The sequence below is a fragment of the Psittacula echo genome (genome assembly GCF_963264785.1).
Source record: "Psittacula echo genome assembly, chromosome: 14".
Classification (NCBI taxonomy): Eukaryota; Metazoa; Chordata; class Aves; order Psittaciformes; family Psittacidae; genus Psittacula; species Psittacula echo.
In genome coordinates, this window is record NC_137750.1 from 7,493,354 (window position 1) to 7,511,471 (window position 18,118).

General features: G+C 47.9%; 1 protein-coding gene across 1 annotated transcript in view; it reads left to right on the plus strand.

Annotated features, from left to right (window-relative positions):
* TEKT3 (tektin 3) overlaps nucleotides 1-11,991 on the plus strand; it is a 69,006-nt gene extending 57,015 nt beyond the window's left edge. The window contains exons 2-8 of the mRNA XM_080629209.1: nucleotides 4,757-5,369; nucleotides 5,912-5,995; nucleotides 7,568-7,638; nucleotides 7,881-8,024; nucleotides 9,267-9,489; nucleotides 10,157-10,311; nucleotides 11,321-11,991. Coding sequence (XP_080485335.1) covers nucleotides 4,757-5,369; nucleotides 5,912-5,995; nucleotides 7,568-7,638; nucleotides 7,881-8,024; nucleotides 9,267-9,489; nucleotides 10,157-10,311; nucleotides 11,321-11,537 — 1,507 coding nt within the window. The 3' untranslated portion in view covers nucleotides 11,538-11,991. The remainder of the gene's footprint in view (nucleotides 1-4,756; nucleotides 5,370-5,911; nucleotides 5,996-7,567; nucleotides 7,639-7,880; nucleotides 8,025-9,266; nucleotides 9,490-10,156; nucleotides 10,312-11,320) is intronic.
* The last annotated feature ends 6,127 nt before the right edge of the window (nucleotides 11,992-18,118 follow it).

The window sequence follows — 18,118 nt, forward strand, 5'->3', positions numbered from 1 at the left end:
TCAAATGAGCTGGAATTAACCACAGATTTGAATTTGGCATTGCCTCTTATTCACAGGTGGATATTTGCCCTGCTGGGGCTCCACTGTCTGCTCGCAGAGCACAGGAAAGTGTCTGCCAGCAGACTGGCGAGCTGGGTTTTCCAAGTCCAACCACGATGGTGATGCTTCCATGTGCTGCATGTGGCTGTGCAGGCGCTGGCACAAACACCTGAGCTTCTCCAGCCATAAAAAAAGGACACAAACTCTTCGAGGGGCTGTTGGCAGAGGAAGGGAGATTCCAAATGATCTTCAGTGCCTTCCCACGTCCAAAGCTCGATCTTTTTCCTTGCCAATCTGCTTAGCCTCCCATCCCTCTCCTTCAGGTTTGATATCCAACCCCTCAGCCCTCTTCCTGCCATTCCTTGCCTCTGGTGTGGCAGTGGTGGGCTCAGTGTTTATAGGAGAGAAAGGGATATTCAAAAGTGAGGTAAAACTGCGACTGGGCAGTGCTATGGGTACATGTAGACTCATGATGGATGCTATAAAAGATCTGGATATGGGTATTTTCAGAAGGGCAGCTTATGATCCAGCGTAATGCTATATTAATAGACAGCGAGAATGCAGAGCTGTGACAGAGAGACTGACAGCTTTTGGCAGTAGATTTTGTACTTAGGTATCTAAATGTATCCCTCGAAATTCCAGTTTAGGCAACCAGACAAACCTGGGCTGACATGCTGAAAATTGGCACCCTCTTAACATCAGCATCATGTTTTCACCCTTGTTTTTCTTTGATGATTCTGAGCTAAAATGGTCAAGGCTTGGGGACAAACTGTGTTCTCATGTGTCCATTAAATCTGGATATGCCCCACCAGAACCGGGAGCTGGTTTTCTAATTGCAATGGATTTGCTGCTGTTGGAGTTGTAGTCACAATCTTGGAACCCAGTTTAATCCCTTGAATAAGTGGAGGTGATATAAGTACTTAATTCTGTGTGGTACCCAGAGCATGAGGAATTTGGGGACCTTTTACTGTGTGCAATTGGTACCTTCTTGTTTGAGAATCACTTGGCTTGTGAATTTGACTCTTTTACCCTTGCCAAGTCTCCTTGTCTTTATAGCTTTTAGGCATGGTATTAGCCCTTCACTTGAAAAGCCACTCCAGACGCTATGGAGGGACCAAAGCTTTGTCCATTCTCACATCCCCTGCTGTCTCTCTGTATCTCGGTGCTTGTGGATGCTTCCCCACAAAGCCTTTGTGCTTGCAGAGCACCCATAAGCCATTACAATATTATCTAATTATTACTGCTTAATTTAGCAAATTCTTCAAAATCATGTGGTTGCCCCCAGCAATTAGTGGTGTTCCTCATCGTGCAGTGATTCAGCTGAACAGAATTGGCTCAGGGCAGGGAGTGAGAGCGGGTGTAGATGGAGGCTGGGAATGTACAAGGACCAGACAGCAGGGCTGGCCCAAGGGTGTGAGCGTGTCCTGCCCAGGGGCAGAGATTGCTTTGCTTTAACTTCAGTTATTTTAGCTGATTTAGCTCTAGAAAAACAACTTGTGTGCTGAACTTTTTATTCTGCTTTGATTAAGCTGATTCTTCACTCGGCTAAAGCAAGATGTGTGTTTAAAGTGAAATCAAAGTGCACTAAGCTTTGTATACACCAAAGAGTTGGAGTTATTTTGTGTGTCAGATCTTTGGCAGCAGAGGCATGGCTTTCTCGAGGAGGCCAGCTCCGTGTGCGTGCATAGAGAGCAGGAGTGGTGGGGCAGGGTGTCCCTGCTCTCACGAGAAGCTGTAAAACACTGGTACAGGCTCAATCTGCAGCTGGAATGGCTGGGAAAATGAGACTGAAAAAGGCTATGAGAACACAGATGTGTCTGAGTCTTTAATGAGCCATCCACATAGCTCACGGTTAACCTAAAGTGGTAAAATGAAGCAATTAGGGCACTGGTTTCCCATTAGGAGCATTGGTTTGCCCATAGGCAGCAATTGGTTGCCCTAGGTGGCACTAGAATGCCCAAGGGGTGTGTTGCCCACAAAGGCACAGAGTCTGCACTGGGCTGCCCTGGGCTGGCCCCATGTTGCCCATCGAGAGCACTGCGTTGCCCAACGGCTGCATCAGGTTGCCATAGCAGCAGCAGGGAGTTGCCCTGGGTAGAACCTGGTTGCTGAGCACCCTGTGCCCATGGCAATGCTCCCCTGGTTCTGTGTCATTGACACCAGGGATGCTTCAGTGCCTTATAGTGCTGCCACCGAGCCTGACAGCACAGCAGCGAGTAGCAGCCCTAGACACCCCCAAACCCTGGAGTGCATCCTACACCCAGGTGAGAGTCTGCTTTAACTGGGACTAAACAGCAGGTATTTCTCCTAATCCCCCCCAGTACCTCTTATATCATCCAAATGTGCCCAGACTAGGTGGTTGGTGGCTCCTGACGTGTGCCAGTGTTCAGGGGTGGTAGAAAGCATCACCCTGGGATTGCTTATCCCGAGCGGGATGCAGAGGTGTTTATTTCAGCTGGGAATGCAGGGAATAGTAACTCCAGTCCATTCCCAAGGTTTTGCCCTTCCTTTCTTAAACGTGTATGAAAAGGGGATTATTTGCAGGGGTGAGAGCCAGGGGTGGGAGCCAGGGAAGCCGTCTCCCACTCTCTGAATGCAGTTTCTCAGGTATAAATAAGTGGTGCGAAGCTCGGGCAAGCGCAGTGGTTTATCCCTCGCAGGGACAAAAGGGCTGAAGGCACTGGTTTGTGGGAACCAGCACACAGAGTGGTTTTTGTTGGACCTGAGCACAGACATTTCGCCCTCGGTTCTGCCAAACTGGCTCAGAGGGGTCGTGTTTGTGAAAGCTTCTTTGCTAAATGCGAGGGTGTGAGTTTCCCGCTGCTGATCCCACAGTCCCTTCAGCCAGGCTGGATCTGGGGGTGAGACTCAGTGCCTGCAGCTATGCTGCTGTCAAGTCAGGTACTGGGGCAGCCCATGCCAGCATGGCCAAAATTGGGCAAGGCTTGAGAATGCAGTCCTCAAAGTTCAATGATTTCCCAGCTGTAAGCTGTGCACTTTTCCCCTCTGACTCATCCCTATTTTTCTCCAATTTGCCTTAGCTAAAGGAGTTGTTCTCCTGTATTTGCCATTTGTTTATTTAATACTGCATTTTGAGGCACTTCATCTGGACGCATCAAAGCTTTACAGGCACCGGTGACACAAGAAGTCGCTTAGGTCACCTCTCCCCATAGCTAGATGTTAGAAAACATGTACTTTAATGAGTTGTGTGATCTGCTTATTGCTTGGGGTAAAGGGGAATGGCTCCAAGAAAGTCAGTGAGCTGCGAGTGCCTGCCATTAGAGGGTTACAGCAACAGCAGCTCACAGGCAGAGCCTGCCTGGCTCTGTGTGTCTCCTCCCATCCATTGCTTTTTAAGCTTTCCAGTAGGCAAATGTGAGTACTTGGTCCTGCCCTTGCACAGAAAGAGGCGTTCTTTGTTGCAGAGGTGACTAAGATGAAATGCTCTTTATCGAGGGTTTTATGACTTAAAAATCTGCTCACCTACAGATGCAAAGTGCTCAGGGTAGGCCAGGAGGAGCCATTGAACCTCTAGTCATGCGATTGCTTTGTTCTAGAATAAAAGTGAGTTTATGTCATGCAAACAGCCCACTTTTAAAGGATTAAAGTTGATCTCATCTTATAACAAATAGGATTCAGCACGTGCATTACGTCAAACCCTACTCCCATCCAGGGATCTTGTTGTAGCACACGAGTGTCCTGATCTTAGTGGAGGGACACGTCCCTGCAACATGGCAGCTGGCTGCAAGAGCCCTACTGGGGGATACCTGTGACCACACAAGAGCTTCATACCGAGCACAACATACCCTCCAAGTGTCCTCACATTAGGCGTGTTAGGTACATTTGATGGCCCTTACATTATGTTGCTGATTATAATTGACTGATAACCTGAATCTGGAAAGAGCAATAAGCGCCCACAGTGCCGTATGCAGTTACTGGTAGCAAAATCTTCTTGTGTGGTCATTCCTCCTAGGGTTACTGCAAGGGTGGCATTTATGAACTGCTCTGAAAAGAGACAGGGATATTTCCTTTCCAAGTGCATTTATTGTGTATCAGGTGAGCCACAGACATTTTTCTTCCTTTGCAAGCCAAGATGTTGCTGTTCCTTTTAGGTTGAAATACATGAGGAGGCGTTCAAATTTGGGTATAGTCCTGCAAAGCTCAGCTCACCTGCAGCCTCCTCTCTTAAGCATTTAGTGCAATTGAAGATAGAGATGATGAGGATGATGAGGATGAAGTCCCTCACACACCAGTCATGCTGTGTTGGTTGCAGTTGTGTGTCCAAAGCTATCAGGGCTTTTAATGGAACTTTTAAAGAGAAAATAGTATCTGGAGTACTATAAGATCAGCAGATACGCCGGCCAAAAGAAACAAATGAACAGCCCTGAGTCAGCAACTACAGTTACACTAGATTGATAGATTTAAGGAAGATGAAGGAATAATATCTGTCACTCTCCTTAGCAGCGATGATTTGTTTCTCTCCACATTTCAAGACCTGATGCTAGATACTAACAACAAAGTCAAATCCTTATGTATACAAGTGCATGGGATTCTGTCAGACGAAATTTGCTATAAAGAGTTGAAGGCCTGTGCAGGGGATGTATGGGTGCTGTGTGCATTGCTATTTGTATTATAAGCTGCATATGTTGCTGTAAGAAGTAACGCAAGTGCAGGAGCTTACTCAATGAGGTTGTCATCTTCTGTCTCCTTTGTGCAGGACACATACGCGAGTAGCAGAGCAGTGTTCAAGAATGGAGTTGGTTGGCTGTCCCCTAACTGCAACACATGCCCATCCAAGATCAACACCTAACAAGTTTCTGCCTGCCATAAGCACCATGGCTTCAAGCTATAAGAACCGTTTTCCTTACTACCCTTTGCCTCAGACCTTCAGCCTCCCCTGGATGCCCAGAAGCTACTATAAAACAGCTGCCATCAATCCAACTTTGGCTCCCTTTACCAAATGTACCAAGGGGATAACCCCCGGCAAGACACTGCCTTTTGTGTGCAACAGAACAGACCTCTTCACCCGCTATACCCCCGAGGACTGGTACCGGTCCAACATGACCAACTACAAAGAGTCGGAGAATTCGCGTCAAAACTCGGAGCGCCTGAGAGATGACACCTGCCGCATGATTCAGGATAAGCATCAGCAGACAATGAAAACCCAAGGAGAGAGCACCAAAAAACTGGGAGTACGCGTCAACGATATAGGATTCTGGAAGTCGGAGCTCTGCCGTGAGCTAGATGAGATGATCAAGGAGACCAGGGCACTCGCAGATGTGAAGAAACGACTGGAGAGAGCCTTGACTGAGACGGAGGCCCCTCTCCAGGTAAGCACCTTGTCCAATGGGCTGCAGGCTGTAACCTACAGCTAAAACATCTGCAGCCGTTCAAACATCTGATTAAGTTTCATTACAGCTCTGTAACATCTAGAAAGCTTTTATTAAGAGACCATTAGTTAAGTTTGTAATAAACAAATCCCTTGCTGTCTGCTGCATCCCCTCTCAGCACATGCTGAGCACATCAGAACAGTATTTGCTTAACCAAATATTTTTATAATCAGTATATCCAAAACCCTGGTTTGGGAGACAAAAGCTCATGTCCTACTACAAGGCTCTGGTGGGGTCAGCATGAAGCTTGACACAGGTCCCTGCATTCAGCTGTGGTTGCACCAGGGACACGTGTGCTCCCTCATGTTGATTTAATGCTGATGTAGCAGCTCGACTGCTCATTGTCAGCTAAACCATCTCCCCTGGGTATGTTTTAACCCATGATGTCATCTCTATGCCCACCCATAATCTCTCTTCTTACATTATTTGACATGGGGACCACCCCTGTAGGGAACACTGGCACTGATGCATGTCCTCAACAGGTTGCTCGGGAGTGCTTGCTTCACCGGGAGAAGAGGATGGGCATTGACCTTGTCTGCGATGAGGTGGAGAAACAGCTCTTCAGAGTAAGTTTGGCAACGCAGATCATGTGTTAAAGTTATTTTTACCTTAACTACCCTAAATAGGTTTTGCAGCCTCGATCCCTCATTGGCTCCTTAATGCTGGTGAGGTGCTAAAAACTCTTCAAACCCCCAAAATCCACTGGTCTGGGGCTGTGTTCCCCCATGCAGCAGCATGAACATGCAGGGTAGGCAAGGCTTGCCCTTACAGAGGAAGGAATAGCTGAAAACAAGCTGTGCGTTTGTGTAACATATTGGGGTCCTCTGTCCCTCTTTAGAGAATTTATGAGTCTGTCCTGCCTTTTAGAGCCCTGCCAGCTCAGGATCTATATGTATCTGTATCACATACATATGATGTATGTCTATATCTATATCCCATACATATATCTATATATATTTAACACACATGCGCACACAGATATGGAGATGACAGTGTGTGCCCAACAGCTTGTCTGCTTTTGCCAACTATATTAGCTGCTCTAATAAAAGATATTACATCTATCCCCAGCTTAGCTTTGCTTTGCTTAGAGCAGTGTGGCTGCAGTAGGACTATGTGTGCTCAGGCAATGGATTTTATAGAGATCATAAAAACGTGCACTCCTGCTTGCCTTTATATAGTCTGCTTTAAATTATGTATAAAAAGCAAACATGCTGAGAGCTGGCACAGAAGATGGGATCCTAATGCAGGGTACAGTGAAATACAATCACTGCAAAGGCAGCACGAAACTGGGAAGGAAATTGTGGCCCCTGGGACTGTGAAGCCACTGCTCCATTAGAAGATCTTTTCTTATGAGTCAGGCCCTAACAAATTAAAAGATTAAATTAAAGGTCATGAGATTTTTGGAAAATAATCAAAGCTGGTATCTCCATAATGGCATTTTGAGGTTTAAGTGTTTGGGATGCATTTAGGCTGTGTTTTTCAGCTGGCTAATGCAGACAGGAGGGCTTAAAAATTCCTGGTTTTGGAGCACTAATCTGGAGCCTCTGGTTGCTGGGGCTTCTCAAATACATAGATTTGTGCTGAAGTCAAGTGGGCTGAGAGCAACGCATGGCTTCCTCCAGTGGAGCTCAATGCTTCTTAGAAATGACTGGGGATTTACACCAAAATAAAGTTCCTCTCCTCTTGTCCCGTTTCTCGTGGGGAGGAAAACGTTTTGGGAGCAGGAAGGGCAGATTTGGATTTGGATGTGTAGGGCTGTTGGTGCAGGAAACCACTGTGCTTGTTCCTATCGAGTCAGGATCTGTCCCTGTCTCCCTATAGTGGAACTAACCAGGACTTGACACTGATGTCAAGATGAAAAACCACTTAGCAACCTACCCAGAAAGCAAATTCAGAGGTCATGGCAGCAACCATAGCACCCTCCTGTCCCCTCCTGGTTGCTATGCATAGGCTCAGCTGCACAAGCAGGTGCGGTGGGGTTGGGGGGCCCTTTCTGCATTCCCTACCTGTCTATTATGTGCAGAAAGACAAGCAGGCAAATTCTTTCTGTGTGTGAGGTTTAACAGGCGTGAGGGGATGAGTGTGGCCAGGAGGACTGAGCTTGCGCACTGATGGGGTCATGCTTTGCCTTTGCCCAGGAAGTCGACATCATCAAGTCCTGCCAGGAGAGGATGCAGCAGTACCTGGATAAGGCGAAAGCCCAGCTCATGTAAGGAGGAGCTCCTTATCCCCTGCTGCAGGGCTGATTTGCAGTTCTAATGTGCACCCCCAGCAGACCCCTACCTCTACCCACACTCTGCAGGCACAAAACCCCTGCGGGCTCCATGGGACACTGGCAGTGATGCTTGTGGGAGCACATAGCTGTCCAGGCGGGAGCTGTGGGGAAAGGGACAGGAAGGAAACCATTCCACCCAAGCTTCCCCACTGATGGCTAGTGTTTGTGTGTTGAAGGTCCAACAGGGGGGCCCAGCACGACCTGGAGAGGGACCTGGCCAACAAGCAGGCGGCTCACCGCATCGATGACAAGTGCCACCAGCTGAGGAACACCTCCGATGGGATCAGCTACTACCGAGGGGTGGAGCGGATTGATGCCACGTGAGTACACACTGGGCAGCACACAGGTGGCAAGCTGGCCCCAAGGGGCATGGTGCCTCTCCTTAGCAGGGAGCTGGTTTCCACCAGCCCGCTATAAAGGCATGTGTCTATGCATGGCACATCCACCCTGCTTGGAGACACCCACCTTTCTCTCCACTCACCATAATGGGAGAACAACCCTCTGCTTTCAGCTGGATGCTGAACATCCTGCAGGCAAAAGCAAGTCGAATACCCCATTGAAAGCGAGTCCCATCTGATTAAACATTATATCAGGGTTCAGAGATCAGCCTGAAAAACGAATTCAGCCCGGCACCTCTGCACAGCTCATTAAGTTAATGCATATTTCAAGGATGTGTCAGTGCTTGCCTGAGTGCTCGTCATTGACGTAAAGTCAGGGGGGTTCACCCCTGCTTGGAGAGGGCCTGGCAGGGAGCTGAAATGACACAGGAGATAAAGAAATAGAGAGCACAGTCCTGGGATAGAGTTCAGCTGCTTTTGGGTGCCAGGAATTCGGCTTTGGCTCTGCAGTAAATGAATGATGACCTCAACCAGCACTCGCAGGGATATGCCCTAAGTGGCAAAGGGCTGAGGGAATAACTGCTGCTCACACAGACACATGCAGTTTATGGCAGGGCATAGACTGATTCAATTTTTCTGATGTTTGAATAATTATTCACAGTGGAGCTCAGGCATATTTAGACAGGCAAATAAATTGCAAAGGATTGATGCTAAAATTCAGAGGGGGGTAAAATGTGCCGAGAATCAGCATGTTTTAAATGGAGCTTATGTGGTATTTAAGTCTTTTGTTGACCTTGTTCTGGACTATTGCACAGGCGTGAGCTTCATCCTGAATACACAGACAGGGAATGGAATATTATCTAATGCTCACTCAGTTTAATGTGAAACTGAGACGAGTTATGAGCAAAATTAATTGACTGTGCGTTGTTGTGTAGCTGGGAATCACTTGGCACTTAAATGCCTCAAATGTGTAAATGTGAGGCCTGATTAATATCTCTATTTTTTCTGGGAAAATCTTTTGTTTGAGCTTTCATAAGTACCACAGCTGTCCTCGTGAGCATGTCATCATTTGATAAGCGCTACTGAACAAATAGTGTCCAGATGTTTCACTTTCATCTGGTCAAATAAAGAGCACAGATTTAATCTACACTTAACCACACTGGTCCCATGGCAGGGTCTGTGCCTGCCCATGGGCTCACCGGGGCTTCTCCTTTCCCCTCCCAGAATCACAGTGCCAGAGACATGGGCCAAGTTCACAGACACCAACATCTTCCGCTCCCAGAGCGACCGCGCAGTCTCTGCCAGGCTGCGGGACAACATCGAGACCCTGCTGGCAGTGACGGCCGATGAGATGTGGAGCCAGTTCAACACGGTCAACGTCGCCTTCACCAACCGCATCTCTGAGACAGCCGATGCCAAGAGCAAGATTCAGACTCACCTGGCCAAGGTAGCCTGAATTCCTCCCTTTTGGTGTGACACCATCATTTCTAGTGATGCTGATTGCATCTCCTGGTAGCTATTTCAGCCTGTGTGGGGTTCACAAGCTTGCTTCTCCCCCAAGGACATGCTTTCAGTCTCAGCGCTATGAGTTTGCTGCACGGTTATCCATGTGTTTTCTCTGCCAAGCAGAGATCAGTGATGGGCACCTGGCTCTGGCCAGTGGGTCTCATGGAAAGCTTCCTGAAAAGTGCTCAACACAGCATTGATTAACCGAGCAGAGACTGGGCTTGGAGCACTGTGGACTGATGCCACATTCTTAAATGAGGATCCATTAAAAACGTTCCCTCTGTTAGTTGCTATTGATGGATGATCAGTTCCTGCAAGCAGTAATTTTGGGAAGCTGGTAATTCAATAGATCCATCACTATTCCAAAACCTCCTCTGATGTGACAGCCACACCAATGAATGGCTTTTCCCGAGGAGAAATCTCTTCTGGATCTGTGCCTTGATATGTGGCAGAGTGACAATGGTTTGAGCCCGGGGTTTGCTTATTGAACGTGGCTTTTTCTGCAGACAGACAAGAGAAAAGGGAAATGATTTTGTCACTTGAGAATGTTATTTTTAATTTATTATTTCTTATTCTTAATTTACGCATGTGTTCGTTTTCCACGCCAGACTCTGCAGGAAATCTTTCAGCTCGAGATGAACATAGCAGCCATCCGCAAAGCCATTCGGGACAAAGGAGCTCCGTTAAAAGTGGCTCAGACCCGGCTGGAGGAGCGCACACAGAGACCAAACATGGAGCTGTGCCGGGACCCTCCCCAGCTCCGGTAAGGCAGGAGCACAGGGTCCCCAAGGAGCATCGCTGGGTGACAAAAGTGGTTTTATCTATTTTCCTAAATAGTCCTTCTATAAGTTCACTGATATAACCAGAAGCAGTGAGCAGGTATCCCAGCCTTTGGGTGCTCTGCAGCCACAGAGACTGTATACCATGGCTGGGTCCAGCTTGATGCCACCTCATCAGGGGCTGAGTTTTTCCCACTTGGGTAAGCCTCATCTTCTTTCCTGCCTGCTTCCCAATGGCTGGAGTGCTCAGTTTTGATGCATAAGCCCTTTATTCTCCACCAGGCTTGTTCTGAGAGCATTTAGCTCCTTCCTTTTGGGTAACTGCAAGAAAGGGTGCACTGTATGGAGAAAGAGTAAGGGCTGTTCTACCGTCCCCTGAGGACACTGGAAATCCTTTCAAGGACATTGTGAGCTCTTTGGGATTGCACCCCAAGGGGCTGTGGAGAAGCAGGCTTCCCTGAGTGCCCAGCAGCACCCCCTGTGAGAGACCCCAAACCTCACATCTCCTGGAGCCCTCTGGGCATGACTTTATGGGAAGCCTCTTTTCAAAGGCCATTTAAACCCAGCCCTGGAGCCTGTCGAGCATCTCCAACTCACCACTGTGTTTTCCATGATCCACTTGTTTCACGTTCACTTTTAGCCTCTACCAGCTGTCCTTTTTCACTATGTGTGCACCTATAGGTGCAGGGAGGACCCTTGAACAGGGAAATCCAGGAGGGTGAACCAACCAACCCGCAAAACCAAACAGGAAACCACATCACTCTTCTCGGTGGCACGAGCTGCTCCGGGAGATGTGGCTGTGCATTGCTAAAGCCATAGAGCAAACCCACTGATGTCCAGAGGAGCTCTGCCCTCATCTTTCCCATGCATCAGGCAGAAATGCGGGTTAAGAGTTAGTCTGAACAGGCTGAAGGGGGAAATCCTGTGCCCAAGGGGCCTGCTAGCAGCAGTCCTGTGACAGGACTGTTAACGGGGTTTCTCGCTGTCTTCCAGCCTTGTCAACGAGGTCTATGAACTTGATGAGACAATTCAGAACCTTCACCAGCGGCTGAGAGATGCCGAGGACATGCTGCAAACATTGGTTCGTGCCAAGTCAGTCCTGGAGCATGACCTGGCCGTCAAAGCCAACTCCCTCTTCATTGACCAGGAGAAGTGCATGGGGATGCGCAAGACCTTTCCCATCACTCCACGGCTGGTGGGTTACGTTTAGGCTGGGCTCTGCCAAACTCACAGTACCTGCAGCCAGAGACATTCCCAGTTTTGCTAGGACGCATCCCCAGTTTTGCTAGGATGCACCCCCAGTTTCGCCAAGATGCTTCCAAAATACACTATTAAACCTTCCCTTCCTGATGGCAATCCTGAGTAGAGATTAAACTATCACTTGGTGTGTTCTATGGTTTATCAGGATTATTTCTTTTTCCTTTGTTTTTTTTTTTCTCTTTTGACTGCCAGAAAATAGCTGAAAATACCCGGTATGCAACTAAGAGTAAATCCACCCAGGGGGATTCATTCCTACGCTTGCAGTCTGTGATTTTAGGAGAAAAACTTCCATGCTTTCTTCCTTTTGAGGCTGTCTGATGTGGGAAAAGCACAAGGGGAAGTAAAGCTGCTTATCAGAGTAATTAACTGTTGACATCCATAATGTGTTTTTAATGGTGCAGCGTTGCAGTATGTTCTGTTCCTAAACAGAAAAAATTGCATTTTAAGCTTATTTCTAATGATAATTTCTTAATTTTAAGAAAGGATTTAAATGTCATCTAAAATATCTTCAAATGAGGAAGGACTTTCAACCAGCTAACTGAAGAAACTGCTGTGGGTTTCACTTTGGTGAGTATGGATTGGTTCCTAATGTAACCTCTTGCATGTAGTTTGCTGGTGGAAGCACCAAAGCACTTTGAAGATAAAGAAATGCATCAGTCTTGCCCAGTTGCCACGGTACCTGGTCTCTTGTTGCAAATCAGACCTATTTTACCAAGTGTTTGAACTTTCAGAGGGGTAAGTCTTTAATCCATCTGAGGTTCAGCATGAAATTCACTTTGCAAAGTGTCTCCTTAGGCTCGCTTAAACACTCTTGAATCTTTAAACCAAAGCAGAGTTGAGCTCAGCCTAAAGCCTGCAAGCACCAAGAATCCCAAAGGAGCAGAAGCTCAAGTCCCTTCTCCTCCCTCAGGAATCCAGGGCATGGACCTCCTGGTCCAGTATGGGGAATTCTCAGGAGTTGAGAGCATCTTTCCTTGTCTCACATCCCCAGATGACTCCATCTCCCAGCACGGCTCCTGTCAGACCTGCCCTTCTGCTCTCCCAAAGAGAGCTGTAACCTGCGCCCATGCCTTACCTGGCCTCAGCATCTCGCCAGGATCTCCCTTCACAGCAGCAGCCCTAAACAGGAAGCAACTGTCTTTTTAACCATGTTTTTACTAGCACTTCTGCCTCATGGAGACTAAAAATAGATTTCCTCTATTTCGTGTGTATCTTGGAGCTGCAGCCCGTTGGAGACAGCAGCCACCCTTTCCAGAGAGAACATAAAGCCGTAAGCAGGAAAAACTGTGCAGCCCATCACACCTTCCCTTTCTCCACTTATCTCCCTTCCCAAAGTAAGCCTTTGGCATACTGAACCATCAGGACTTGCAGTTGTTGTTAGCATCCTTGCAAGCCTTTGTGCTGCTACTCTCCCCATGCTCGTTTACTGAAGGCTTCCACAGACCCTGGTGATTTTGGCTGTGCTGCTGCTCTTTTGAAGCCCTGCTCCAGACGGCTGCTTTCCAGGCAGAACTGTTTTCTGATTTGAGAAATGGGCCCCGCACATTTGTCCCCAGCTGAGCACTGGGAAGCAGAGGCACCTGCAGTCCCCTTCTGAAAAGCATGAGCCTTTAAGTAACTTGAGCAAAGTCCTGGCATCAGCAGCAGCTTCACAATTGCTTCACTTCCACCTTCAGTTTTGAGTCATGAAATAGCCGAGTTCTGTTTTACTGTGAGGGCACATCAGTAACAGTCAGCCCCCAAAGTCTCTTCTCCAGTTTTGCTTTCAGAGCACCCCAAACACTCATCTTTCCCGGTAGCCCAACTCCTTTAAGGCTTTCTCCTAATTGACAGCATTTACGTGGTGTCGCAGTTACCCAACTAAATGTTATCTTGCCCTACCCACGATGCCTCTTTACACAATATTGGCACTGCATTTCTTTCCTCCATTTGAGCTGTGACCAGAAGAATTTGAGTTGCAGCTTCTCTCATTTCTTTCACAAATACTTTCCGCTTTCCTGCAGCAGATTTCCCAGACATTAGAGAATTCCCTGGTCCCTTTGGGGTTTCATTCCCTCCAAACCAGTTTTCCACAAGTCGACAATATTGATGTTACTTCTTCTGGTAACTGATACTCTAAAATCCCCCCCCAAGCACTTTGGTTGTCTAATTCCGCATGTGCTTCAGTTTAAGTCTTCTTTTTCCCCCCTTGCACTGTGTCCTGGGTGCATCCCATGATGGGAGCCAGCCCTGCCATGGAACTCCTGTAAAATGGGTCTCTAGGGAGAGGGATTTGTGGGAAATTCCAACAGACACGTGGCTTGTGGCAGGATCTCCGGCTCAGGGATGGATTTGCCTCCCATGACTGAACTGCTCGATTCAGTCACTGCAGGGTTAGTGTTGGGGTTGCAGCTGAGCAGCCTCTATGGTTGATGTATATACCAGGGGCATTAAACAACTGTCCTGTCCCGCCTTCCTCCTTCTGATGCACAAGATGCCTTTGTACCATTACATGATTTGCTTTCACAGATCACTTCTAAGTAGAACCCCCATTTGCCTCAGCTGCCTTTCTACACTGATGTTTCCTTTCTTTCAAATGCCTTCAGGCTGAAGAATGCTGTGCCTGCTTTTAGTGGTTTATTGCTGCCTTTAGCAGCCAAGTTGCTGAGAGAGTTCGTTTGTAGAAATTCCTTTGCATCCCACAGCCATATTCCCACCCTCCTGCATCATCCCAATAAACCCTGCAGGGCCAGGTTTGTAAACTGATTGTTTACTGACTGGAGGAAAGGAAATAATAAAGCCAGGACAGTGTTGCTTCATGCAAGCTAAGCTTCATGTCAGTCCAGGATCCAGTTGAACAGTCAAGGCCAGTCTATCAAGGCTTCTTGTCTAAGGAAAGAAAAACTATTGAATGCCCTGGAGGACTCTGTTATGAATGTGGGTGAAATGAAAGCTTGCCAAAAACCCATGTTAATGGTATATTGCATAACTAACACAGATTATTATGCTCAAGGGAGAGAGAATTCCCAAAACAGCATCAGTAGTCAGGAAAAAACCCCAAACTCATCATTATTATGGGAGAAAAAAAAAACAATAAAAAGGAAAAAATGGAGAAAACTTTGGCAAAATGCTAAAGAAAAAGATAAGGAAAATAGGGTCATAGAAATGCCTGTGCTAACTCAGACCAAAGTCCAGCAAGTGCCAGATTCAGCCTCTAACAGAGTCAGTAGGAGATGCTTAGATAAAAGCACCAGGACAAGGCAAGCGCTCTGTGATACTTTCCCAGTCCACTTTCCCAGCTTTCAGCAATTAGTATCTCGAGGACTTCCTGAGCTGACAGGGCTGTCCTTGAATTTAATATCCCCCCATGGATTTGTTTCACATGGTCTTGATCCAGTTCTTCGAGCCCGTGTAGACTTGCAGCATCATTGTGTCCCTTAACAGGTACCTGCAGGGGATGGAGCACCATCACCCTCGCAGCATCAGTGGTCACTGTTGGGACCATGGAGGAGGCTGAAAAAGGGACCAGACTTGGGACTGCTGAAGCCAAAGCTGTAAAACTCAATAGCTTGGGCAAAAAAGGTGGCTCAAAGCTGGCTTAAATTTGTAGGTTCAACACCAGAGCTCATAGTGGGTTGTGTCCTTCTATATGCTGTCAGCGTGCAGGAGATGAGCACAAATCACAGTGTCTGAAAGCATCTGACTATGTTCTGACACACAGTCGTGTCCCACTTGGGAAGCTCAGTTGGTTTCATTGGGGTTTTGGAGTCAGTGGGTAAATTTTGGTTTCATTGAAGCCAGTGGGATTTTCTCCAGTGATTTCAGCCTGACTCTATCAGTGATGACAACTGCCTTGGAGCTGAAAGCAAGAAGCTGGATGACTTCGGGTTTTGGGCATGAAAGCAGACAGGACTAAAATGTTTCGTAAATTCCTCTTGGTTTGGTGGAAAGCAAATGTCAGGAAAAGGAAGTAAATGTCTCCAAGATGTATTGGACCTCTTGTTTTAGAAGTTTGCTCAATATAAATGCCTCCCCTCCTCATTTTTTAATGCTTGAAGTGGCTTTTCAGATAGCCATGCCAGTGGCTCGATCAGAAAAGGTAAAACCCACACTCTCTCAGTGCATTTTGATCCAAACAGCAGAGAAAAGACCCATTCCCCTTGCAGTGGCACCTCTTCCTTGGGCACAGCAGCTGCCTCTTGCCTGGCTTAGACCCAGCTTGGTGCATGTCCCTCTGTGTGCTGGGGAAAGGGCAAGACCCTGGCAGCCCTCTGAGCCCTGCACTCGCTGCCAGCTGGGGGTGTGCTCTAAAGGTGGAGAGAGCTCTTCAGCTGGAAATGCTTATTTAGACTGTTATTTCTCTCTATGTGTATTCGTATATATACGGATGGGCATATATATATATATGGGGGGCACTATAAGTCTCTGTAAAATGCAATTCAAGTCGTATCTTGCTCTTCTTCTTTTCCTAATTACACAGTTGTTTGGAGACAGGATTCCCCCCCCCCCCCCATTATCCATTACGAGCTGCGGGCTCACTGATGGCAGTCAGATTTCTGTCCCTTCCCCTTTGCATTTCAGGTCCTAATGGTCTTCATCACCAGGGTAGGGAACAGGAAGCGAGGCCCTAAAATTGTGATGACAGAGCAAAATCTTGGGGTTAAACAAGTTCATCCCCAAGAAGACATCCAGAGAAAATCTTGTCTTTTTGTGTAGCTTGAAAATGCTTAAGAGTGGTTTTGTTCACCTGGGCTGGGGAATAGAATGGTTGGTGTACACGTCTGCTGGACCGCTGGCAGAGTCCATGATGCCACAGCCAGAGTTAAATGAAACTTAGACCCTTTTTAGCAGTCCACAAAGTCCATCACTGTCCCTTAAAGTAATATAAAACCCACTTTCCCTTATGAATTCTCATTATTTTAGTCTAGAAGTTCAAGCTGAAGCATTGCAAGTTTTAAGTGATCCCATGGAATAGACTCGAAGTGAGAAATCCACAAGTTTTTACCCAGTGTTTATACAACCCATCAATCTTACGCTATTCCCAGCACAGCCAGTGGCCGATTTGGTTTGTTACACAAACCAGTTTTCAAATGTATTGTGGCTCCTACTTTTATTTAGGCAGTGATGACCATTGCCAGCCATGCTTAGATGGACAAGGAGCTAGGGCAGCTTTCGAGCTCCTCGGTGGGCAGCACTGTGTGATGCTCTGGCCATGCTAGGTCCAGTACTGATGCTGTCTCTCCAGCAGTTCCTCAAAGGCGCTGCTGTGCACATCCTCACTTTCTCATCTTATGGCTTGGCCAGTGGCCATCCATCACCTCCAGTTGATGGAAGGCACAGAGACGAGCTCCATGTGAACTCACTGTGCTCCCTGGATCAGCACAGACCCCCATCACCAGCACTGCCATCACAGCACATGCTCAGCACATGTTTTTCCAAGGCCCTGCTCTGTTTGGACGATGCACTTTTCCAAGAGGGAAAGTGTCTGAGGAGCACGGGAGTGTTGTGCTTTTCTCTCGGGCTTCCTCCACTGTTTCTAATCCACAACTCCTACCCAAACCAGGCTTTATTATTACCCGCAGGCTACTTTGTTTCCTGATTTGAGTTTCAGATCTTTCTCCTGTGCTTAAAAGGCTGCTTTTGGCAGTTTTCAGAACTGGAGCCGAGGTGGTTTTGCTCTCCCATATTCACAGAGAAGCTGCCCCTTCTCACTCCTCATCTGCACAGCCCTGAGCATGGTGGCTCCTTCTGCTCTGAACGCAGCACAGGCGCTCAGCCCACAGAGGCAAGACAGCCCGAAATAGCCTCATTAGAGAGGAATGTACTGATGTTGGTCCAGATGTTTTAGCCCTCTGCAGCTTGCAGTCACGGATGGCACTGGCTCCGGGCGGCATGTGGAACATCACAGGGTGACGCAGGGGGATGGCAGCAGCAGGGAAATGGGTGGGTGTTTTTCAGAAGGGAGAGCAAACTGCATCCTTTGGAGGAGCCAGGCTGGGCACAAGGCAGAGCTGGTGCTGCTGCAGCACGGTTTGGCATCGCAATGGGACATGCAGGCATGCACTGGAACAGGGGCTTGAGCACAGCGTGAGGCTGGGGACCTTGTTTCTGCCACTGGACCAACTCCTCCCACCCTCAGAGTGCTCTAAACTCCCACTTGCTGCCTAATGCGTGTGATGGGACCACTTACGCAAGTGCTGAGCAGCCAAGCCAGAGCCTGTGCTGCAGGGAACAGGCTCTGCTTGCCAGGAGGAGGGAGCCAAGCACGCTCCTCTCCCTTTTTTCTCCCAAGATTCAGTTTCAGTGGCTGGATGCCGAATCCCCTCGTCTCTGCAGCAAAGCAGGACTAGTCTGGAGCTGGTGCGTCGAGAGGTGATGGGGAGGTTGGTGCTGGTGCTCAGGATTCCCAGGAGCGTGCAGGTCCTTAGGAGTGTTGGGGGAAGTTTATTTCAACAGATCAGACTGAGGAATGAGTGAAGGCTGCTGTACCGAGTGCAGCCTCCCCAAGCACCTCCATCCTCCAGCATTCTGGAAGATCTCAGCCTCCATTTA